The sequence below is a fragment of the Nothoprocta perdicaria genome, unplaced genomic scaffold (genome assembly GCF_003342845.1).
Source record: "Nothoprocta perdicaria isolate Ctin4 unplaced genomic scaffold, notPer1 scaffold_310, whole genome shotgun sequence".
Taxonomy (NCBI): Eukaryota; Metazoa; Chordata; class Aves; order Tinamiformes; family Tinamidae; genus Nothoprocta; species Nothoprocta perdicaria.
The window spans coordinates 451,633-475,409 of NW_020455545.1; the positions used below are offsets into that span (position 1 = coordinate 451,633).

The 23,777-nt window shown below is 36.5% G+C and overlaps 1 protein-coding gene across 1 annotated transcript in view; it reads left to right on the forward strand.

The window, feature by feature from the left end:
• The first annotated feature begins 1,448 nt into the window (after positions 1-1,448).
• The window catches only part of CTNNA3 (catenin alpha 3), a 314,978-nt gene continuing 292,649 nt past the window's right edge, over positions 1,449-23,777 (forward strand). The window contains exons 1-3 of the mRNA XM_026042683.1: positions 1,449-1,473; positions 7,021-7,127; positions 14,306-14,498. Coding sequence (XP_025898468.1) covers positions 1,449-1,473; positions 7,021-7,127; positions 14,306-14,498 — 325 coding nt within the window. The remainder of the gene's footprint in view (positions 1,474-7,020; positions 7,128-14,305; positions 14,499-23,777) is intronic.

The window sequence follows — 23,777 nt, forward strand, 5'->3', positions numbered from 1 at the left end:
AAAAAAATTTTTACTCGGTATTAAAAATACCKTCCAGTTACTTCACTGAGAATCTAACTAAGTATAAAACCTGGTTAAATAAAGTATCCTGCAGTGAATACATTTTATTAACTAGTACCTGAGTCTTGACAACTGTTACATCTTTCAGGCTTGTTTTTCCCTTTGTGCTGCCTTTGCTTTAGCAGACGTCTTTCTTCTTAGTAATGATAAAAATGTAATCTAATATGGTTGCAGTGTTACATCATAACTTTGTATGCAACTAAATAATTTGTGAGAAACATTGTAGATTTTCATCAGTGTTAAATAGACTGAATCCTTCCTGGATGTCAGAAGCATTTCTCCATTCCAGTGTCTACAAGTGCAGTAGGCCCTCAAGTAGAAAATGTCCATATAGTTTTGCTACAAACAGGACTAGTAAATCTTAATGGATAATTCCAGTACATTCTTCCCGGATGTCAGAAGTATTTCTCCATTCCAGTGTCTACAAGTGCAGTAGGCCCTCAAGTAGAAAAGGTCCATATAGTTTTGTCACAAACAGGACTAGTAAATCTTAATGGATAATTCCAGTACATTCTGTATATTTTCAGTAACAGCTRGTGGATTAAAGGAAAACATAGTCACTGTTATTGTTGCTTCTATAAAGCCTGTTTTGCACTCACTGTACTGATTCTATTGCAAAAGAGATGACAAATATTAATTCCAGAGAGGTGTCAACAGAATTGATGATGTTTTTAAAATATATAATTAAGAACAAGTAACAAAAGGTTTTGTTAAATATTCTCAGCAATGTTTAATGTCTTGGAAGTTCTTATGTGTCCTATGCATGTGTTTCTTGTTTAAAAAAAAAAAAGTAGTCTGAATGTGTATTTTTAATAAAATAAAATATAGTCTCGGTATCTTTTCTGCTCTTTAGAAGGCTTGTGTGTTTTATGAGCTTTATAGSATAATATAGTATATGTCAGTGTAGAAAAGAATGCAATAGAAGAAAAAGAAAAAACAAATTTAGTGCCAAATGATTGGGTGAAAGCCGATGAATCCCTTTGCTGTCTTGTTCAAAAGTCTGAATCTGAGTCATTGCCTTGAGATAGAAGTTGGCATATAACCAGAATGTATGGGAAAATAATAGCTGCATTGAAAATTGCAAGAATAAGCACCACAAGTAATGGCATTGTCATGTTTCATGTCATCAAATTAATCAATGTGGATTTAAAGGAATTTTTTAATTTCTAGTTTTTTAGGGAATATTTCTGCATTAAATTATATCTTTAAGGATGCCCATCCCCCTGCCACCCGTCCAGCAGCCACTGTACCCTGTCAGTCAYCCTGAAATACACTGGCGAGCTTGTCAGGCAGTGCACTTGCAGATGCCTCAGCAGCCATATAGTGAACCAGAGCACTTGCACTGAAGTTTCTAGCACAAGGGAGTTGCATAGACAGTTGTGCTGCATATGGATCATTTGTTTTCTAGGATAGGTGAGTGATACGCTCTTGGCTTTCTAATGATTTAGCAGGAATTAAATTCTGAAGTTAAGCTTGTCTAATTTATGTGGAATATCTACGACTCTACTTTCTGACGCTGATTAGTTTGTGTTAGCTGTTTAGATACGTTATCTAAAAACTGCAGATACTGTGGTTACATTGTATTGCAGATTAATGCAAACTTTGTTTTTCATGTGTCTTTTGTTCTTAARCCAAACACATAGCAATTTCAGTTCAGACACATCCGCTGAAAGGACAAAATGTGTATTATCTTGAAGCATGCTGCACTTGAATTGTATGGGTGGATTGTTTTTCTGGCTCTTCTGAGACAGAATTATATCTTGAGACATGTGCTTAACATCGTAAGTGTTGTGAGAGCTGCTGSTCTACGGTGCTGAAATTGCCTACTGTAAAGGTTAATGTATCCAAGTGTGAGGTTATAAGTCTTCACCAAAATATCTTACAGTCAKGATCCCTACTGTAATTAACAAATTATAGTGGAGTAGATATGTTATACTGGAGTARATATGTTCGTCTTAAAAAGAGATGGACTGTGTTCTCCGTTTACTTCCCTAAGGTGAGCAGCAAAAAYTGTTCAGTTGAGGGAGCTGTCTGGGAGGAGAGAAGTTTACTTGGTGGTGGAAAAGGCCCCAGAACAATCTGTGTCAGAYGTATTTTTCTTTGTATTATGTTACCCTTGCCTTGGTAAAAAAGTGTTAATCTACACAAATGCTGATTTACTAATGTAGTAATTAACAGTAGAGAAAGCCTAGTAAATTATTTTAATATGCCAATGGTAGATTTTTAATTTAAGATTTTACAATTTTCACTGTACTGGCTTGCAAGTTAGTTCTTGTGATTAGGTTGCCTTAAGGAAGTCTAACAGGAGGTATTAAAATATCAAAAAAAAAAAAAAAAAAAAACCAAAAAACTCATAGAATCAGCTAGTGTGCCTTTAAATAGGTACCTTGAAAATGATTGAGTTTTTTGGTAAATGAAAACCCTTTCATGATGAAAGTGATTTTTAACTTGGACTGTCAGTTAATGATTATAATTTGAGACTGATAGAATGCAAAARGACCACTGTTGCATTCAAAAATAGTGTGCCAGAACCAAAGCAAAGAATAAAATCTTTATTCTAGAAAGCATGGCAAGGTTTAAAAAAAAATGAAAAGAGAGAGGAGAAAGTTATTCACAGCACACAGAGATTTTCCGGAGCTGTGAGAAGGGGGATTGCTTTTGTAACAATCCAYGAATTTGAGACTGTTCACAAGTAGGATTCTGGAGCTTAGCAATGTCTAATAAGAATAAACATGTTATCAGACAAATTTTATAAAAGACCTGACCATCAGTGCAGATTCCTAGCATCATACCTGTGATGCTGCATCCATAGAAGATATACAAAAAGAAGGGAGGGCACCTCTTGATGCAAACAACAAAGACTTTATTTCTGAATTGAGCAAAGCATTTATTAATCCCCCTATCAATGAATTGAGGTGAAACCAAAAGAAACTTAAAACACAACTGTATCAAAAAACAAACAAACAAACAAACAAACAAAAAAAACCCCTACCATGTAGTGATCTCTTTAAAGCTCAGTAGAACCACCAGGTGCTATATCTGTGGAGTTCTTAAATTCTTATATGTCCTCTTGCTTTAAGATTTTGCCCAGAAAGAAATCACAGCAGAGTCATTGCCATCGATAGCAGTGATTTTAAGAGATGCCCATATATTGGGAAGCTGGTAAAGATTCTGCTAACTACTAAAAAAAAGAATTTTTTGCTTATGAAATGATCTGTCTTGATGCAATCCCAGTGAAGCTGGAAGGGAGTATCCTATGCAATTCCATGGTGTCATCATAAAGAACAAGTTTTCAAAAGTTTGAGGCTCTCTGCTGTGTGTTTGGAAGGTCTTATGCTGCACCAAATTGTTAACATAGACACACCGCACCCTGCCAGGCTTGCASCTTTAGCCAAGGCCTTCTGCATTGTTCATTTATTACGGGAGAGGAAGGTTAAGAAGCTATTAAATACAAGGCAGATGTAGAAACAAATTGAGAGGAGCAGGGATGTGCATGAGGAATGTTTTTGGCTTTCAGAGAAGAAACTGGTATTGTAGAAAAGCTTACTTTAACAAGTTAAAAGGGATGTTATGTTAATATTTGTTATCTTTATTTCAGAAGTGTGRAAGTGTGAATGCTGGTGTGAACCTAGTGTCCAGGTTGCTGAAAGCTCTCCTGCTAATGCAGCCATTAATTRCTGGAAGTGGGTCTCATACAACCAWAGTTATAGTCAAGCATGAGATTTAACCTACTTTGCAGACATGGAACCTTCTCTGAATATTGTTTGTTAAAAGTAGAATAATGCAGTTGGTAGGTGTTGTCTTTTTGAGGTTGCATTTTATATTCTTGCCTCTCCTTCTTGAAACATGGAAACTTATAATACTCCATATATAATGATTACCATAAGATTATGTGATTATTTGACTTTACTTTGGCCTTTAGTTCCCATACATGAGGGGCTAATGGATATTTGAGAGAAATACTACAGATTAAATGCATAGTAAAAATAAAACCTGCTTGAGTGAAGAGTGTTTGCCCTTTATCTGAATTGACCCGCAAGAATGACGTTTCTTTGCATAGGTCAGAAGCTCACCAAGGTCAGAAGCTCACCAATATGTGTGCAATATTAAGAAACCACAGGGTGTTGCATTTTCATGATGGCAAAAGCTGCAGTTTTATAAAGCCCTGTAAATAATTTTGAATTTGTGGGAAAGGGCCCAAAGATCTGTATTTATATACTGTTTCAAGAGTGCAAGATTTAGGTTAACATCGTCCATGATGTGTTTAATTTTTCTTGATTCCTCCGCTGAACAGCAGATGGAGAGTCTACCTTACTTATTTTTGTTGCAGGCCTAGTATATTATCAAGAAGTGGTTATACTTTAATGATTCTATAGAGATTAGATAGTGCCTAAAGTATACAGTCAGCTGAAAGCTGTGTGAAACTTTTATCTTGAAGAAGTTGCTTCATTTTAAAAGAACATAAATATTTTAATATTTTTAATTCCTGTTTCAGGTAACTGTTTTCAAAAGTGATTATTGGTGAGATAGTAAGATTAGTGACAATGTGAGTACCTCTAACAAAATCAAATGATGTAAGCTATTGCTTGGGTATGTATGGTACTGTTAAATGAAGCTTTATGAAGATGAAATAACAGATAAAATGGAAGGATCATAGAATGAAAATATTTCAGCAATGAGGAGATTGCGGTCCTAACTTACACTTTACTTCTGGTACAACCTAGTAGTCGTAGAAACTCATTGTTAATTTTTAAAARTCTCATTGGAATTAAAACCACAAGGTACAAAAGCAGAGCTTTGATGAAAAAATAATCCAGACCTAGCAGAAGAAATAATCTTAACAGAATGAGTTATGTGGCTGAAGTCAGTACCACAACCATGGTGGTGGCCCATCATTTCTTGCTTAAATTGAGCTCTCCTTTTCAGTAGCCTATGGTTGTGATAAGCATAAAATTAAAGTTGTGTTTTAGTAAAATTGTAAACTAAGTTCTGTCTTTGTGTTGAAGTCCTTTCAGCTGTGAGACCAAATCTATTTCTATGATTAGATGAAAATCTATGGATAAATMATGGGCCCATTGATAGAAATAATAAAATCTCTATTAACTTATGTAAAGGTGCGTATTCCAATTTTTTTCACTGAATTGAAAATAATTAAGGAACATGGATTAAAACTGGATACTTCTTAGATTAATTACTCAAGTGTAATACCTTTGTGTGCAATGGTTTTCTGGCTGCATTACAGGATTTCCAGGTGTCATAGGTCTGTTATCATTCCATTATTAAATGAAWTGAATAATGTTTTCCTTCTATTATTGAAACAATGGGCTGACAATAGGGGAGAGTATACGTAACAATTCAAGCTGTGGAAGGACTGCAGTCCCTTTGCTGACTAAGGGACATCTGGGTTTCTGAAGCCTTTGTTCCTCATTCTTTGGGCAGAAGAAGAGCCACTTCTAATGACAATTTTGGGTTACTCAAAACTGTTACCCCTGTTCTTTTCTTTTTCCTTTTGTCTCTTTCCTTTTTTAAAAAGTGTCCAAAAATTTCTTGAAGAGTAAAACATGTAAAGGGATTTGCATTGATTATTCTGGTATTCTCATATTAAATATTTAAAACAGAAGGAAAAAGTGTAATTCTGGACAGTCTGATCTTAAATTTTTATTTTTTAAATGTCTTTTGACTTTGAATGAAAACTGGAAAAGTAGTTCTTTATGGAAGCTGTCACTTGAATGTCTCCAACGGAATGTATAGGAATTTAGGGCTGCAGCTAGCGTAGCTTACAATAAAGCAATAAGCTTGGCATTTATATAACCCTTACTGAGAATAGCAAAAACCTAAATTACATCTATCCTTAATTCTTTAATTACTATTAATGTTTTCTTTGCCTGCAAGTGAAATATGGGTGCTTATTATGCTATAAAGTTGCTATAAAAATGCTAAATCTATTGTGCTATATTAAATCAATTCTAGGTTCACTAGAAGGTGACAATATATCTCTTTAGCCTGTATGGTCACAGTACCTTATTACTTTATTATACAGCAGCAMTGGTTGTAATAAGTCCTGCTTAGAAAGGACAGGTATCCATTATGTGTGTGTTTGAAATTTTGTTGGCTATAAAGGCTTTTGCTGAGCTGTCTTTTATGGGAAATTAAGTTCCTGGGAAATTTCAAATGTATTTGTTTTGGGACAATAATTAATTGCAATTTGACAAAATTACAGATATAATTCTGTGCTAGTGTGCACATAGACTTATCACCATGCTGGCAAAAGGCCTGAATCAGGTCCCAATGAATTCCATGAAAACTCCTAAGTTATTATCAGTGGACATTGGATTAAGTTTCTGTTGAATGATTTATTCATTATAAAGACCTTATTCAACTTTAATTCCTTCTTGCTGACAGTAATAAGTTTTCTGGACTTAATCTATCTTGACACTTAGAAAATATTTGCTATTATACAGGATAAGGTAAACTATGTTTCACTTTCTCCTGTCATTATTTGTCAGAGCTTAAAAGAGTGGCCATACCTATTTTTATTCCTAACACATTCATTATGACCACTGTCATTTAATRTATTGTTTAATGCATAGATATAATGTATGTAGCAGTGGTCCTTTTCTCTTTTGGTCAATTCAATGATACACTATATAAATAGTGGTTAAAAGCTCATTATTATTACTATTGACTACGAGAGACTGTATATTCTTAAGTTTTCTAATACAATCTTTTTTGTATAGAGTCAATATAGAAATCTGAAGAGAAAAAAAAGCATTGTACATATTTTAAATTTATTTAAATGATTTTTGCAGTTTATGCATACTATTTATGATATGACTTGGCCATTGCACCAAGTCTCTTTCCCAGTAAGTGTTCTCTGGACACTGATCAAGAGCAATGAAACTTACTATCATAGTTCCTTATTCAGTTACTTACACATTTCTTTGTTTTGTTTGTACCTAGGTGAAATGTCAACAGAAGTGCCAAACATTAAACTGAAAATTGATCCTCAGGATCTGCAGATCCAGACATTTACTGTGGAGAAACTATTGGAACCATTGATAATTCAGGTATTTTAATACTGCAGAAAATAAATGGGGTATCTGTAGAGAAAAGAGAGGTACTTTGGCTAAGGACACTATTGTGAAAAGCATACCCATGGTTCTTCTGTACAGAGGCATGCTCTGGAACTGTCTAGGGGAAATGCTTTTCCATTCTGGTATTCTGTTTAGTCACTTTCATTTTTACAAAACCTGCCTCAGAGTGTTACAAAGTATGGAGCACGTTMCAGCTAGTTTTGTGGAATATTACCCAGTTGATGTGAAAATGTAGAGTAAACTATAAATGGAGTTCCAACACATGGAGTGTTTCATACTTTAAATAGCGAACAGACTTTAAAAGACTGAGCTTCAAAACTCCAGGTGAGTTTATTGGAATCATGAAAACAAATGCATTCTGTATATTCTAGAAGAGATGCCTGAAGATCATGTAATTATTTTATTTTTTTTAAACATTCTGTGAGTTCTTTTCCTTCAAGCTAAATAACTTTTGGACTTGATAAAATGCTGTCAGACTTATTGATGATATTTTATTTTTAGGATACTGTATTTAACTGTTTTTTTAACTATTTATCAGTTAAATATGCAGTATTTTATGAGCACATTTATGTCTATTTTATGCATGGCTATGAAATGTCTTGTTCAATACAGTGGAAATGATTTAGCTGCAGAAGATCTGAACTGTTTGTTGTAACTGAGAGTACTAAAAGACCTCTGTAGGAATATGTTATAGGAGAAGGACGGGGTATCTTTCATTTTGAATTTCAAACTGTCTTGAACTCCATTCTTAGTGCAGAGATGGAGCACCTGCTTCTGATCGGTCAGTTACACATAGTAGAAAGACGCCAGCCTATCACCRTGTTTTAGCTTTGCCAAGATATTGCAGGTTAAACTCTTGTGTCACAACTCTACACTGCTTATTTAGTAGTCGCTGCTCTGAGTACAGTGTGTGTAGGTAATCTGAAGGTGAGTGACTTCAAAGCAGCTGGCATGACTAGCAGTATAGGTGCATATACCAGAGTTAACACCATTTAATTTAGCATCTAATTAAAATGCTTGAATCACTTACTTGAAAACTRGTATAATATTGCAACTTGAGAAGTGGTAATATTGTATTAATATTACCACTACAGCAATATTACCATTACATGAGCTGCTGCCAGAGTMATGTCTGCTTTGTAAACACACCCTTGGGCCCCAGCAAAAGAGGAATAGATAAAATCCTCTGCTAGCAGTGCAGAGTGGCATCCTTGCAATTTATATCATAGCACTTGGAGTGATCTCTCACTGAAAATTTAACACAGGATCACATGATAGTTAATGTTGGAAGGGACCTTGGGAGATTATGTAGTCTAATCCCTCTGCTCAAAGCAGGGTTACCTATAGCAGGCTGCTCAAGACGTAATCCATTCAGGTTTTGAATATCTCCAAAGGTGGAGGATACACAACTACTTTGAGCAACCTTTTCCAGGACTTGACTCTGCTTATCATAAACGTCAAGCCTTTATCTCCCTTAAACCACARATCTCTGTAGCATGCTCTGCCTGCCAAACACAGTGCTTTCTCCATGCTTTCCACATGATCATGATAGTTCTTCTCATGGGTCTTAAAATCGGTCACTTCTAGTGATATTTTGAGTGACATAGCTTGGCTCTTCTCGATGCAGAACATTTATGCCCCAAAAGTGGCCAGGGAAATTCTTGCAGTTGTGAGTCCTTGAGCTCTGGGCTCGCTTGAGGCTTTCTGAGGGATTTGCAACTCCCGTGGCCCTGAATAGCCCCTCACTGGGCCTGAGACRTTTTTTCCCCTCAAGATGCTTTATGAATAGTATCTTTATGTATCCAATATAATGAAGAGATTTCATTACAGTTTGTGGTATTTGTGCTTTCACAGCAGTACTCTTTTGGGATGTGTTACCTATGTTGAGACGTGAGACTGTTGGGATAGGGCATTCAGACTAGACCAGGAAGGAGGAGGAAGACCTGGTGTGCTCCTGCTTATAATCCTTTTGGAGCTAGCCTGGGATTACTGTCTGGAGAGAAAGATCTGGTTCTGTGCCAGATGGGATCCTGGGAACAGTTTTGGGGAGGTTGCAGGTAACACGCTTCTGCAGTGAGCTTTGTGAACAGACAGTGCTGTTAGTCAAGCTTGAGTATTTTAAGAGATTTAAAGTTGATGAACTGAAGAACATAATTATTTAAAGTGTGAATTGTTTTCAGTACCTTAAAGGATCCAGTTCTTTGTCCAGAAAGATTCTTTGATACTGATAGAAACAGAAGCAACCTGTTTCTGTGAGGCACAAAACTGTGTTAGGAGGAGGGTAGGCATAGCAAGGGGTTTATAAATACCAATGTGTAGTTTTCCTCCTAAGTAACTGTACCCTTATTTCTTTGAGGCAGTTGCTCTAAAGCAGCTACTAGCCTTTTGAGATATGTAAAATGTGCATAGAAATTGGATTCTGAATTTCACTTTAATTTCATTTTTGAATGTTGCAGTTCTGCTGGGGCATATAATAATAATAATAATAAGCTACTAGTTGTCTTTGATCTCTGTTCCATTGTATAGTTTCTATCATTTTTGTGTTATGCATGTGAATGTATATGGAAATATACTGAATGCAGAATGTCCAGCTCCTTCTGCATTGTTACTGYGTGCAACAGGCAAAGTTACAATTTAATATTTGCAGTAGTTGATATGTCAGTCTTCTGGATATAAGTATTTGCAAATCTTTAGTTTATCCATTGTATTATTTTAGTAGTCTTCACCTTTAGCCCTGATTCATCTTGATCCCATTTTTTTTTCTCCAAAGCATAAATATCATAAGGTTGTTTTAAAGGAATGTCCAGTCTCTGGTACATTTTAGCATACTTTAACAGGGTTTTTGCTTGCACCTCTTACAATAAATTGTGCCAGTAGATTAGATGCTTTTTCTACAGTATTTTTACACACTATGTAATGCATTATTTTAATGCACTGCATTATTTTAACCACTCATTAGCAATGTAAGAAACGTTTTTTTTTTTTTTTTGAGGACTGATACTTTGTATTTCTCTTTGTCTGGGAAGTCACCTCTCTATGCTTATTCTGTCCTGGGCTGTGTTTAAACTCTTGATTGTTTTCATGTGAGGAGGTACCTGATGATGACTTAACTTTTTTTCTTTTCTTAAGTTATTGAAGTGAGAAAGTGTGTTATCAAAATCAGTTTTTTTTCCCCCTCCCGTTAGCTTATGTACAAAGAACACTATTATTTTTTCAGGTTATAAAGATGATTTATGATGTTATTTTAAAAAGGTAATGATATATTCATATTTTCTATAATCTTTTAAATTGCAAATTCAAGTGCTTCAAATGGTTAACTTGTCCTTTATTTACTTTAGAACTGCTATATATTATAACATATAATAAAAATGAATTGGTGCTGATCATGCTTTATAACATATTCTCTGAAGAGTCACTTTTTAAAATCAACTCATCAAAACAGCTTCTCTTTCACAAAAGTCCCATTTAAAAATTTGCTGTTCTTTAGCTCAATCATCCAACACGTTTTATTCTTTTGTCATAATTATTTTTCTTATTTCTGAGCTGTCASTCACTGATTTTGTCTGCCTTTAATTCTTTATTTTTTTGCAAGAGTATGATGGATGGTGTATAAAACCTGAGTCACAGCTCAGTGATTTCTTCATAGTCATCAAGCTGGAGCATTTTGTGTGGGTGGATTATGAAATTAATCTGAATGTTAGACCTAGATGTCTTCGATACACTGCGTTAGAAAACTTTTATTGGATAATGGCAGTAGGCCGGATTGTTCTCAAGCAGTTGCAATGCTGTGGGTATTTTTAGAGTAAATGAAGGAACATGATTAATAAAGAACTTAACTTGTGTTTTGTAGGATCAAAACAACCCCACAAAAACAGCCAAACAAGAAGTCCTTTTTCAAAACTAAACAAAGAAACTTCATCTGTAAAAACAACATGATCTTCTTGAGTATCTTTTTTAAAGCTTTAGTCTGTTAAAAATAGAAACTCCTTAGTTCAAAGAAATAAATCATTTGAAGCAAAGAGTTTGGCTATTTTCTTTTCTTTCTTTCATTAATGCCTTTTTTTAAAATCTCACATTTAATCTCACAACAGAAATGTGGAAGGAAAGTCACTCAATTTTAAGAACATATGCAATCACACATGTATTTTTGGGTCCCTTGTATCATTGTTTAGAAATAGAAAAGTGGAAAGGCATTTATTTCCACCTGTAAAAAGTTTGACTACTCACATCCAAGCCAGATGCTGCTGTGTTTTTAGTGCCATATAGGGTGACTGTATTTTTAAGTTTAGTAAAAATGCTTAGCTAGGGTTTATTGGTATGGGAAATAATTTGCTATCTTCAAATGTCTGTCTTTGATACAGGGCTGTCAGTGTTTGAAACAATTAGCATGTGGCTTTGCCAGTGTCATTGGACAGCTGCTTTCAAGTTTCTTATTTTCTTCAAAACATCTAGGATTGCAGGATATGCTGAACTAAATACTTTTTCAAATTGAAGGGCTGTTTTGTGATTGAGGGTTTTCTTCTGTAATAGTAAAAAGATRAACAAAACTTTTTGGTGCTAAAGATATTAAAGCATTATTTTCCTAAATTACTGCAATATTAAAGAATTAGATATAAATCATGGCCAAGAACCAAATGCAGCTTCTGAAGAACTGCTGCACAGTTCATTAGGAATTCAGCATTTAGGGCAACTATGGCAAAAAAGTTGAAATTGGCAGTACTAATTACCAACAGCATGATTCAACTTTACAGCTGTGRTGGCATATGGGCTTGAAAATCACTCCTAAAAAAGCTCTTTTTTTTTTAGTGCAGCGCTCTCCCTCTTCCAAAATGTACCAAATAAAGTCTTGATGATAATGTTATTTGTTGAATACTGGCAGACATGCATGCTGTGTATAGTAGTAAGAAAGTGTATTTATAACTGACAAAGGTGTGAACTTGATAAATGGGGACAGACTTCTCTGGTTATCTCCTGAAATGTTATCACTTTTACTATGTATCTTTACGTTACAAACTGTATTGACAATGAATCTGAAGAGCATACCATATTAACTACTGTGTAGTTCAGTTCTTCCTTCTGCATGAAGTGATTGTATTCCTCCTTGAGCATCTGTTAGAGAGATCTGAGTAGTGTTTATTCTTTAACCTCTGAGTCAAAGACTTACCTATCAAATTTTGAATGATATTTGAGATAAGCTGCCTGTGTTAAATAGCATTGGGCCCATTTCCATGAAATCTTGATTTTTTTTAAGCTTCTGAAATTTCCTTTCCTGATAGTTTTGCTGAAGATGAAGGGTCTTGCAGTCATGAGCTTCCTCCATTTCTACTTTTTGCTTTCCTCCTCCTTGAAAACACAATTGAAATATTATTCCATGTAGCTTTTATTCATAAGAATGAAACTAGGGTAAGAAGCAGAAATATAAAATATATTAGTAATATGTTCCTTGGAATGACCATAAAAAGGCATTTAAATGATGTCTTAGCTTAATACATTGCTGTGTAACAACAACAACAAAAAAATCAGTTTTCTGTCATCTTTGACATCTTGTAGATGCTGCATTAAATGCTCTAGAAATAATGTTTTGGGGTTTGTCAAGATAAAGATAGTTAGATTCTTACTCCTAGTGCATTCCCTACYAGCTGGCTGATTTATGTGCAGTAAATTTCATTTACCATCTTTTGTGGCCAAGCTGCAGTTAGAAAAATTACTCAAACTTTCTTTAATTATCTGAGCCGAAGATATTTATGTGACTGCCTCCCTTGTGGCTTTCTAAGGCAGTTGGTGCCAAGTAGTTGGTCTTTATTGTGTATCACAMATTTCCCTGAGTAAGGTAGGGGCCAAGTACCTGAGTAAGGTAGGGACCAAGGCTTTTTCTTTCAAGGATGTGYTCTTAGGAGTGCTTCCCTCAGGGTATTTATTAGAGCTTTTAAAAGTGTTGCTTCCTGAGAAGCTTGAAAGTGTTTGAAATCCTGAAAAAGGTCTAACCATGACCGGGAGACAGGACGTTATTTTTTTGTGGGCTTGTGAAGGGAGCACTTTTCCTTGGAGTAGCTCAAACCACCAGCTGTGCTGCAGCTGTGAGCTAAGTTGCATGTTGGATTCAGAAATTTGTAGCCAGCTTTTGTTTTGCTTTTGTAATAGTGCTGTCAGTTCCTTTGCCACAGAAATTTCCCTTAGAGTTACATACACACAAAATGCCCTCTTTGAGCTTTAGGATTAGATTTTTACTTCATATTATACTTTAGTATTAATATTATATAATACAATTTTTTCTTTAAATATTTCTAATATCTACTTAATGTTAACAATAATGTATTTAAAAAAAACTTCAGTGGACTGATTGGAAATAAAGTATGTTTTGATATGCCTCCATAACAATATTTAAAAAGATCTCTTAGGGGTGTTCCCTTATTATGACAGCTCAATGACTTCAGAGAAGTTTGTTAGAAACATTCTGTTGGAGTGAGGAGGCTGTGTGGAGGAGGCGGAATGTGGAGTGGGTTGCTGTGCAAAAATAACTTCTTTGACATGTGTTCTTAAAAGCCATAATTTGGACCAAGCTACTGTAATCTAGATTCTGCGTAATATGTTGTTAAGGTATGAAAACCCCTCAGAGAATTCTGAAGTGCTGAATTCTGACCGCTGTGATCCTCATCTGTAAGAAGAGGGAATGTTTTTGAGATTCATCTGTACACAACTAGATTATTTTTTCCTCAGCTCAAGAGATAGAGAAGTGTGGGAAGCACTGATTATAACGCCTGCCCTAAAGGAAGCCTCTATAAATACAATACATAATATTTATATCATAAAGCAATTTGAAAACCATCAGTGTCAAAGTTTGTTTCAGGGCTAATGTGATAATGGGGTTCCCATTGTCTTTGTTTTGATAGCTTTAGAAGGAAGTGCACACAGATCAGGCATCGTAGGTGATGTGACCTGTCAAACGTAAAGTGATAGTTTTGCCCATTCTCACTGTGTATGCTGGGCTTGCCTACCCCTTTCCTTGTGGGCTGCTATGCTGGGCTTGCCTACCCCTTATAAGTGGTGGGAGAATCCCATTACTTAATCTCACCTATATTAATTTGATTTTTAAAATAGGAAAGCTTGGTATAGAACTTAAGCCTCTGTTGTCTTGTTTCTTTTAAATATAGGTTACAACWCTAGTGAACTGTCCACAGAATCCTTCTAACAAGAAAAAGGGACGGTCCAAAAGAGCTCATGTCTTGCTRGCTTCTGTGGAAGAAGCCACTTGGAATCTATTGGACAAGGGAGCAAAAATTGCCAAGGAGGCAACTGTATTTAAAGAAGAACTTCACTCAGCGCTCCAGGATGTCCGAAAAGAGAGTAAGTATGTGACAAATAATTTAGGCATCACAAAGGATTGGCTTACATGTGTAACTTCAGTATCAAAATGAATTAAGTTTTTCGAGAAGATTAATGATCTTAAAATAAAATATTTTTGATGAGATAGATATCTATTTCGAGCTATGGCCATATTGTGAAGTACAGATTTCTTCTATTTTACTTGAAATTGCATGAAATTGCATGAAAGTTAGGCTTGCTTGTTTTTTTGGTTTCACTGTTGTCTTTTTTTTTTCTTTTTTAATGGATTTGGCTGCTGGGGAGAGAGGGAGGGAGGCTGCTGGAGGGAGAGCAGACTTCAACCTCCTTTCCACTGCTGAACAGCATTCTTGGGGCATGTAGCAGTTTGTGCCTGAAGGACTGTGCAGCAGTCATTTAAAGCAGGACTTTGTGTCACCTGCCCTTAYTAAAGTTGCAGCTTCTTCAGGTTATTTTTCTTTTGTCTTCCTRCATGTGTAGTTGGACCAATTTCTGAGTCTCTGCTGCTGTTCAAGGTAGTGATTATTGATATTGGCTCCCTCCTGGTTCCAAAAGTGGCTACTTTTAGAATTTATGATGCATGCATATGTTATCTGAGGTACTTTAGGGTGCTTTTGAGATGAAAAGTGTTATGACCAGCAAATACCCTGGTTATCTGTTATACCAATCAGCTGAGATTTTTTTTTAAAAAGTCTTTCATTTTGGAGTATTCCTGTAGCTCATCCATTCCAGGCTGATAACACAAGATTCAATGAAAATATGTGAATTTATATTGATATTTTTTATATGTGGATAATATAAAAATATTTCACATTTTCAATTTATTTATTGATTCTCAGCCAAGACCACAAGTGACTACAGAAATAAATAATACATAAAATAGATTATATAGAGCTCATACATTTTAAAAGGAAGTTAAGTCAWTGTTATCACCTATCATCATGCAATGACAAATTGAGTGCTTGCAACACATCTTTCTCCAAGGATTAGCAGGGCTGTTCAAGTTAGTTTTAAGAAATTCAGGAACAATTATATAGTAAATAGCAGCACAATAATTTTGTGGTTACTTTTAGACCTTTAGAGCAATATATTATTTTTAATTTGTGATATGCCTCATCACATGTAGCTTTATTGTGTATTACTCAAATCACGTTTTGTTGCAATTAGGTGTCTCATGTTTGCTTGAAGCTCTCTGGAAGAATGTGACTCGCTGATTGTRGTGAAACTGTTTGCATGCAGCTACACCTTGTGCATGTGTTAGTATACAGTATTTAATATTCTGTGGATGCATTTTTTTTTAAGGTGACTGGCAGGTGTTTTTATTCCTGTGCTTTTAAATCTGTTATGAATTTATGTATGTGGCTGGAGCTTCTATTWCTTTGGAGGGGAATTTTGAAACAATACTCTAAATTTCACTCAGATCAGTCCCAGAGTTGCAGACCAACATCTGGAAGTATAAATAAAATCCCTCTTCTGCTCACATTTTAGCTTCTGTCTCACACTGAGCATGTTAAGTGAAAGACTGTTATATAACTATTTATTTTGAAGGCCAGTGTACAAGTGCTGCAGTTCCATGGTGTTGGAGTTCACTATTAGGAGATCGTTTTAGAGAAAGGATAGACTTTTTTTCAAGATAATGATGATAATCCTTTTCATAATATTAACTTATGAAATTGAAAGTGTAAAGGGACAAGTTAGCAGGCCAAGTGAAGAGCAGACATGGGAGGAATAATACGTTGCATTTAACTTATTTCAGGAAGTAGTTATGTTGAATATTTTCAGAAATGGAGGCRTTGGTGTGACTTGGCTGCACTTCAGTCTCAATGAACAATGTCAGTGAATGAGGTTTTGGTCTCAAATTCTGTTGGATTTCACCGTTGATCTGAAGGAGAATGTTGCTGTAATGCATGGCAAGCATGTTTCTGGGTAAATTCATTTTCTCATGAATTTCTTACCTTCTTAGAAAATTTTTTCAAAGATGTATAATCTGATCGTCTTAATACAGACGATCGTCTTTATGCATTTCTCTTTGAACTTCAAAAAGATTCCTTAATAAGGGCTATCTCATTCCACATTTTGGTTCTCCTTTTGGAACTCCATTAAAATGGATCACCAGGAGGGTTTTTGTAGGCTGTCAAYAGGCTCTGAGCTTCACCCAGAAAGCTACTAGAACTGCCATGTCTTCCTTTTGATATGGTTTGGTAAAGTTCTAAAGGGCCACCTTTTGTCTGTGTGTGTGTGTATAAAATATATTTATCTAAATTATAAATTATATAAATTATATATCTATAATATATATATGCACATTTAGATAAATATATTTTATGCCAAAATAAAGTATTAAAACTAGATAAAAGCATTTTTTGGGAAATTTATATTGTCAGATTTCACATATAAAACACAACATTTCAAAAAATTGCCTTCTGATTCATAACATAACAAGAATTAATTGTAAAAGACCTGACACTTATATGGTGGTTTATGGAAGGAGTCAGTATGATTTTATATTGCAAGAATGATTTGTTGTTGTTCATTTGCATCATAGCGTGGTTACAACTTATTTTTTGAACAAGCTCAGCACCTAAAATGTTTGGTATTTATTGCCTTYTCTTAGTGACCCTGTATGGTCAGAAACACAGTAGTTGTCTGTGCTGTTTCCATCTACTGCAATGTCAGTGTTGCCTATGTTTGGCTGTTATCGTGTCTCAAGGGTGTTCCTAGATAAGCCTTAAATCACACATAACTGAGTTGAAGGCAAGTTACTTTGTGGAGTCAAATTCTGAATCTTCAGTTATTTTTATGAGAGGTAATTAGAAAATCTAATTTGATATGTTGAATGTTCAGATTTAGTGTATCTTTTGACAGAAAACAGAGGAGAGAAAGTTTGACTTAAAAGAAATTACTTCTCACTGGCCAAAATTCCTGGAGGAAGGGTAGAGTGATCTCTTGTGTTACCACTGAGGGAGGTCAAAGGGACTTTTAGAGGTTATCTCCCCTTGCCCCCTCAGYCCTGTTCAAGGTTGCAGTCTCTGGACAACCTGTTCCAGTGCTCAGTCACCCTCACARTAGACAAGTTTTTCCTTATGTGCAAACAGAATTGACTTGTTTTGGTTTGACYGATGCTTCTCTGTCACTGGGCACCTTTGAGTAGGGTGTGRTTCCACCTTCTTTACACTGTCCCAGCTTTACACTGTCCCACACCTTCCTTGACTTGCTGGCAATGCCGTTTCTCATGCCTGGGATACCATCGGCCACCTTTGCCACAAGGGCACCTTGTTGCCTCATGGGCAACTTGTCCACCAGGGCCACCAACTCCTCTGCTGAGCTGCTTTCAAGCAGGTAGCTCCTCAGCCTCTCCTGGTGCATGAGGTTATTTGCCTGCCTCGCGTGTAGGTCTCTCCATTTCCCTTTGCTGAACTTCATGAGGTTTTTTTCTGCCTACCTCCCTCTGAGGTTCCTGTGAAAGGCAGCCCAGCCCTGTGCTGCATCAGCCACTTCTCCCAGTTTTGTGGGAGCACACTTGCTGAGGGAGCATTCTGTCCTATTGTCTAGGTCTCTGGTGAATAAGTTCAACCAGACTGGACCCAGGATTTGCTCCGGGATATACTGCTGGCTACAGGCCTCCCGACAGACCACTGATCACTACCCTGTGAGCTCTGCCCTTCAGGGAGTTTTCCATTTGCCTGCACCACAGCCTGCTCTTCTAGCTTATACTTCTACTCAATTCTTATTTCTCACACAAAAATCTCTTAAAGTGAGCTTAGCTTTCTTGTTTTGTGCTGAGAGGTGCACATGTATGTTCTGCATCTAAAGGGCCGTAATTCTGGTAACATAATTTAAATATGAAAGTGCTTTCTCTTCATCAAACTAAGTAGAGCTCCCCTATAGAAAAGCTGCTTCTGACATCCCCAGCACTGGATTAGATGTCCTTGAGTCAGGAAGTGAGGATGAGGAGGACGGGTACAAGGCACAAAATGCAAGTGTATGCAGTGGCTCTGATTACACATTAGGAACAGCTGTATGATAGTGGAAGTGGAACTTCCTGATATGAGGCAGTAAAATAATTGCAGTGCAACAGAATACAGTGGCATCTGAGTGGGCAGGGTGAACCTGTGTGGCAGAAGAAAAATGTCCAGTATTATCTATAGAAAGTTATTGTGAGCATCTGAGTTATCATGTTATTGAATGCTAGGAAGATGTAGGAGATGCATATCTATTTTCCTCTGATTCTAATAATGCTGCTTCCATTCCAGGATGTGGCAGAATCCTTTAYTGCTGCAGCAGATAAAGATGATCATACTTATTTTAGATTAGTTTTGTTTCATGTCTTTGTTTTTGGAAAGGGTGGAGAGCTTTGCAGTCTGAGACTCTGATTCTCAACCTTTTCTGGTCATAATTCTGCTTATGGGTAAGTTCATGCATTCTGGACTTGAGACTTCAAATGCTAGTGTAAATCAGAAGTCATAGATTTGTTGCTATTGGTATGAGCCATTGATTTTTCCATTGCATTTGAGACTAAAACTCATAAACTGACTTAATGGCTCTCAAACTGTTTATAGAAGGATTCTTACAAGAGGACTTGCTCCTATTAGACTTGTTTCTCTATCCCCAATAAACAGAAGATTTGCCCTTATTTCAGATTTAGCTAAAGCAATTCATATGTTTATGATCCCTGAAGACATAATAATTGCAACATATGTCATGCAGTAAGAAAACTCAAGTGGCTTAGCAGTGCAAACTTACCTGCTGGAAAACTGAGCTACTAAGAAGACATTTTGATGCTTAACACATTGCCTAGTCCAGGGAACACTGTGAGAATTGAAATCCTCTCTTTTTCACTGACTGCAGTACCTCCCTGCCTGCATCAGGGAGCTACCTTCAACAACCGTGTTTCTCCAGAGCTCTAAATCCACYTACCTCAGGGATGCTTTGGAGTAGGTGACAGGACTTTCTTGGCCACAATACCTCCTTGTGGGAGTAGAGAAGAATGACACAAAATTCACTGACTTTAACACTGCTGCAATTGAAAATAGCAAATAAGTAACGAGAAAGCCAGATGTGCAAACAAAGAGAGGATCATGCTGCTAAGGGTTAAGGAGAAAAAAAATCAATTAAATAGAAGAAGAAGAAAGAGCAGTTCTGATCTAATGTAAATCAGGAGGAGCATTTAGCTGTTGCCTAAATGTGATTTTGACCGCAGTCTCTGAGGGGTGCTCTCTGTATGCACAGATTGCCTGCCGTCAGCTAGCAGCCCTGCAGAGGTGTGGGYGTTTGTCAGCTATTTACCAACAGCAGATTTGCACACTGGCTCATGGGTATCTTATTTTTTAAGGAAATTTTCAGGTAGTATTTTGGCATTGTAAAGTGTGTGGGTACTCTTGCGTTTTGAAAAACTACCTCTGGCTGCACTTTTTACCTCGCAGATTTTGGTAAGCACACCCAGGGGTAGCAGCCAGTTGATGACAGTGGTGAGTAGTTAATCAGCTAATGGTAGCAACCCCGCGTACTTTGGGGATCATCTACCTATATGTACTGAGACATCTGCCCTTTGCCACTGATAATGTGTATCTTGACTTTCAGGTAGCTCTCATTTGGATGTCTAAAGGGACTTATATGCTYCCATCTTTCTGCTATAGTTATATAACTAAGTTATATACATAGTTCAGTAACTAAGTTCACACTCATTGTTTGTGATAAATATAATTAGAGTAGAATATTAATTTGGTGGAAGTTACAATTGCATGGGAGAGATGTTAAGTTGGTTTGACCTGTCATGCGCTTGACTGCTTTTTAAGCAAATTCTAACTGTATTGGTATATAAATTGTCATTTCTTGCTGCTTTTGGTCACAGCTCTGACTGTCTTAGACTGCATTTCATATGTCAGTTTTGGGATTATGATCCTTTGACCATCCTATACTTTGTCTTGCCATTAAGTCCAGTTCATTTCTAAGGGCTTTGTCATGTTTCACACCCTTCTGGCTTGTCTTCCACGTGTACTCACTCATTTATCAGTAAAGAATTTGATCCAAGAGGAATACATCTGTGTGTTTCATACCACTTAAAATTCCAAACGTGACTGGAGTACCTCTGTGGTTGTTTGAATGTTGTCTTGCATAACTGTATAATTCTGACTGTCACCTCTGTAGTGGGCAAAGAACAAAATAGTAGAAATAGATGGGAAATGAGTTTTAAGCTTGGTTATTTGTCATGTGGGTTAAGTGCCCTAAACACGTGTGTGCAAAAATGGTGTGGGGTGGTTCACTGTTAGATACCTCTGCTTCCAAGTTAAATGTAGCTAAATTCAGGTTATTTGGCACATCTTGTAAATATACCATTATTAAGGACATTTCAGTTTTTTAGTTTCAATCCACTTAGCTTTGGGGGAAAAAAATCTCATTTGTCCTGAAACAGGTAGAGCCTGAGGGGCCTGTTCTGTACATGGAAAACACTGAGATTTATTCAGACAGAGGAGAGAGAAGAGAGAAAAAAAACAAACAAACAAACAAACAAAAAAAAAGGTAAAAGAAAATGTGTTACAATTTGCTACCCAAACCTGAAAGCCTTAGCAACCTTACACTAACTACATCTAAGATATATGCTTAGGTTTTCTTCTCAATATATGTGAATTGTTGTGGCTAAGAGCGTGATCTGCAGAAACTTGCTTACTGAATTGGGAGCTGTGGGCAATGCAGATAGGAAACTGGAATGATTCTGAGGAGAGAGTCTTAAATATTCACTTGTCTGGTATGTTTTATGGCTCCTCACTTTATTTGGGATTCTGATTGGTCACTGGAAACCAAGCTGAGATTTGAGAGAGTGTGTCCAGGATTGCCTGAAGGAAAGGGAGGTGGAAGAAGTCCTCCCTTTGTTTTGCTAGTACTGTAAAGCATTCGACCAAGACTGTTATCAGAGGTAGAGTGCTCTTGTGCTTACTAGACTTTAAACCCTTATCTCATTTCCCAAGATAGAGCCTTATACATCAAGGTGTAAAGGCATGATAGTGAGTTTGGAAGAAGATGGTTCTGTCAGTCTTCCTGTACTGTTTTTGAATGGATTCATTAAACCTTCATTGAGCCTCTGTTGGCAGATAAAAGGAAGGCATTAGACAGGAGGCAGCAGACAGCTCTGAAATAATAGGCAACCTAAATTGTCTGAGCACTTCAGTCAGCTAAAACATATACCTATGAGATAAAGAGGAGAGACTAGTTTGTGGACCGTGATGAGGCTTTGATGTAAACCTGTGAAGGTGGCAGCTATTCTGAACTTGCCCAGACACAAGCTGAGGTGCCCAGCAGATGTCAGTGTTGAAATACTTGTATTCTCAGATTTTAGGACTATTTAAGATTTAACATGATTTGTTGGGGAATTTTCAGGGTCTCATTTTTCAGCAGAGACTCCTATGTGTCTGAGATGTGCAGAAGATACCCAAATCCATAGCACCATTCTGCTCTACAAGGAATGGTGTCAGAGCRTGCTAGGCAAGTCATCACATGTGGGGCTTGTAATTATGGAGTTCAGCTTTAGGTTTATGGATGAGGGAAAGCGTTGTTCAGGATGTTTCTGAGGAGCTGCTCTGCTCCAAGAATACTATCCTTTAGTTTATGACTCATTTAATATTCCCTGTAACACTGGGCTTCTTTTCTAAGCTGTGTCTTACTCCTTTCTGATTTATTCAGTTATTAACCTGTAATACTCACTATCTACTCCTATCTGCTTCTCTTGCAACTGAGTACTTTCTCTCCTTCCCAACCGGTGAGTCCTTTTTTAGTTAGGAACCCTTCCTCTCTTGATCACTTCTGCTTGGGCAGTTTTACTGTGTGCAAAGATGCTCTGTAATCAGGGTATAGAGAACTTGAAAAGCAGTTATCTTTTGGCTAATGCATACAATAGACAGGTAGAACTAATGAGTAGTGACCAAGCTAAGCACTGATGTGCATGTTACCTGCAGTGGAGGGGTTAACAAGCACATCTGGTCCAGATAGTTGTCTGTTATGTGGAGAAAAATGCTGATTTCTGTTGCTCCTCTGTAACTGGCAGATCTTCAGGCTTGGAGAGATGCTGTCTTATAAGCCTCTTTTATTTCCTTAAGATTTTATAACTTTTCATGTCATAATTTTTCCTCACCATCTCAACAATTCCACTTTTCATTCTCTCTCTTTTTAACTTATTGTGTGTGAATTAAACTAATATGCTTTCTTCTTGTGAGGATACACTTGAGGTTAATGGGCCAGATTTATCTTTGCCCTTTGGCTGTTTTAGGCTGCAAACCTGTTGGTAAATCTGTCTGAAGGTGCTTAGTTAAAATGAGTTGCTTTGCCTCACTGAAGTACCAGACACCAGAAAAGACAGGAAAACATGAGAAAAATAGAAGTGTCCGGTGATTTTGGACTGAATCATTCATGTAGTAAGTAAATGCCAGTGAATAACAGGTTATAGAATACTGTATACTCTTTTCCTCCCACTCTTAAAAACATTTCAGATGTTGTGTGTATCTAAAAAGCTGGTAAATTAGTTAATAGTGCATCAAGAACCTGCCTTCTTTCCAGTGCATCTCAAGACGAACACTTTGTATTTTCTTTGCTGCTTAATAACTGATGAGCTGTTACTGTCAGCCCTAACTTGTCATCAGTGAGGGCTTTATGTTGGGCTTTTTATTGGTTTGCTGTTTTTGTGAAAGTAAGTACCTAACTTCATTGGATATATTCTGCTGTGTAAAAAACTTAGAAATTTTCCAGTAAGTTCAAAAGTTGTCAGGTGACTAGTCGAATAGAGTGATCACCTCTTTGGGAAGCATCTCCCAGATGCTTGAGACAGTGGTTGCTCAGATGAGTCTGCAGGAACCCAGATGAACAGCTGGTTAAAATCCAAAGCTCATGCACCTTAATTGTACAACAAACATGCACTGTTATGTGTTTTGCTGTTGCATTAAAACATTGCAGTTATTGCCCCCTGTATTTGTGCAAATATATTTTAAAATGTGACAGTATACTGATCTAAATTACACTGCAGTGTGCATCTTTCAAAAACATAGAGATATGATGTTAACATGTTCTATTACAGCTTATAAGATACTGTATCAAACTTAGTATCTTCAAAATCAATGCCTGGCAAGATGGACAAATGGCAGTTAAATATAAAATTAAAACAGAGATAGGTTGATCATTTGAGCATCTTTTCTTTCTTTTTCTGAGAAATTTAGAAGTTTTCAAAGTCATAAGAGAAATGAAGCAACAAAGTGTAAGTTTATGCTACTCTGGATTAAATTGTAATGCACCATATTT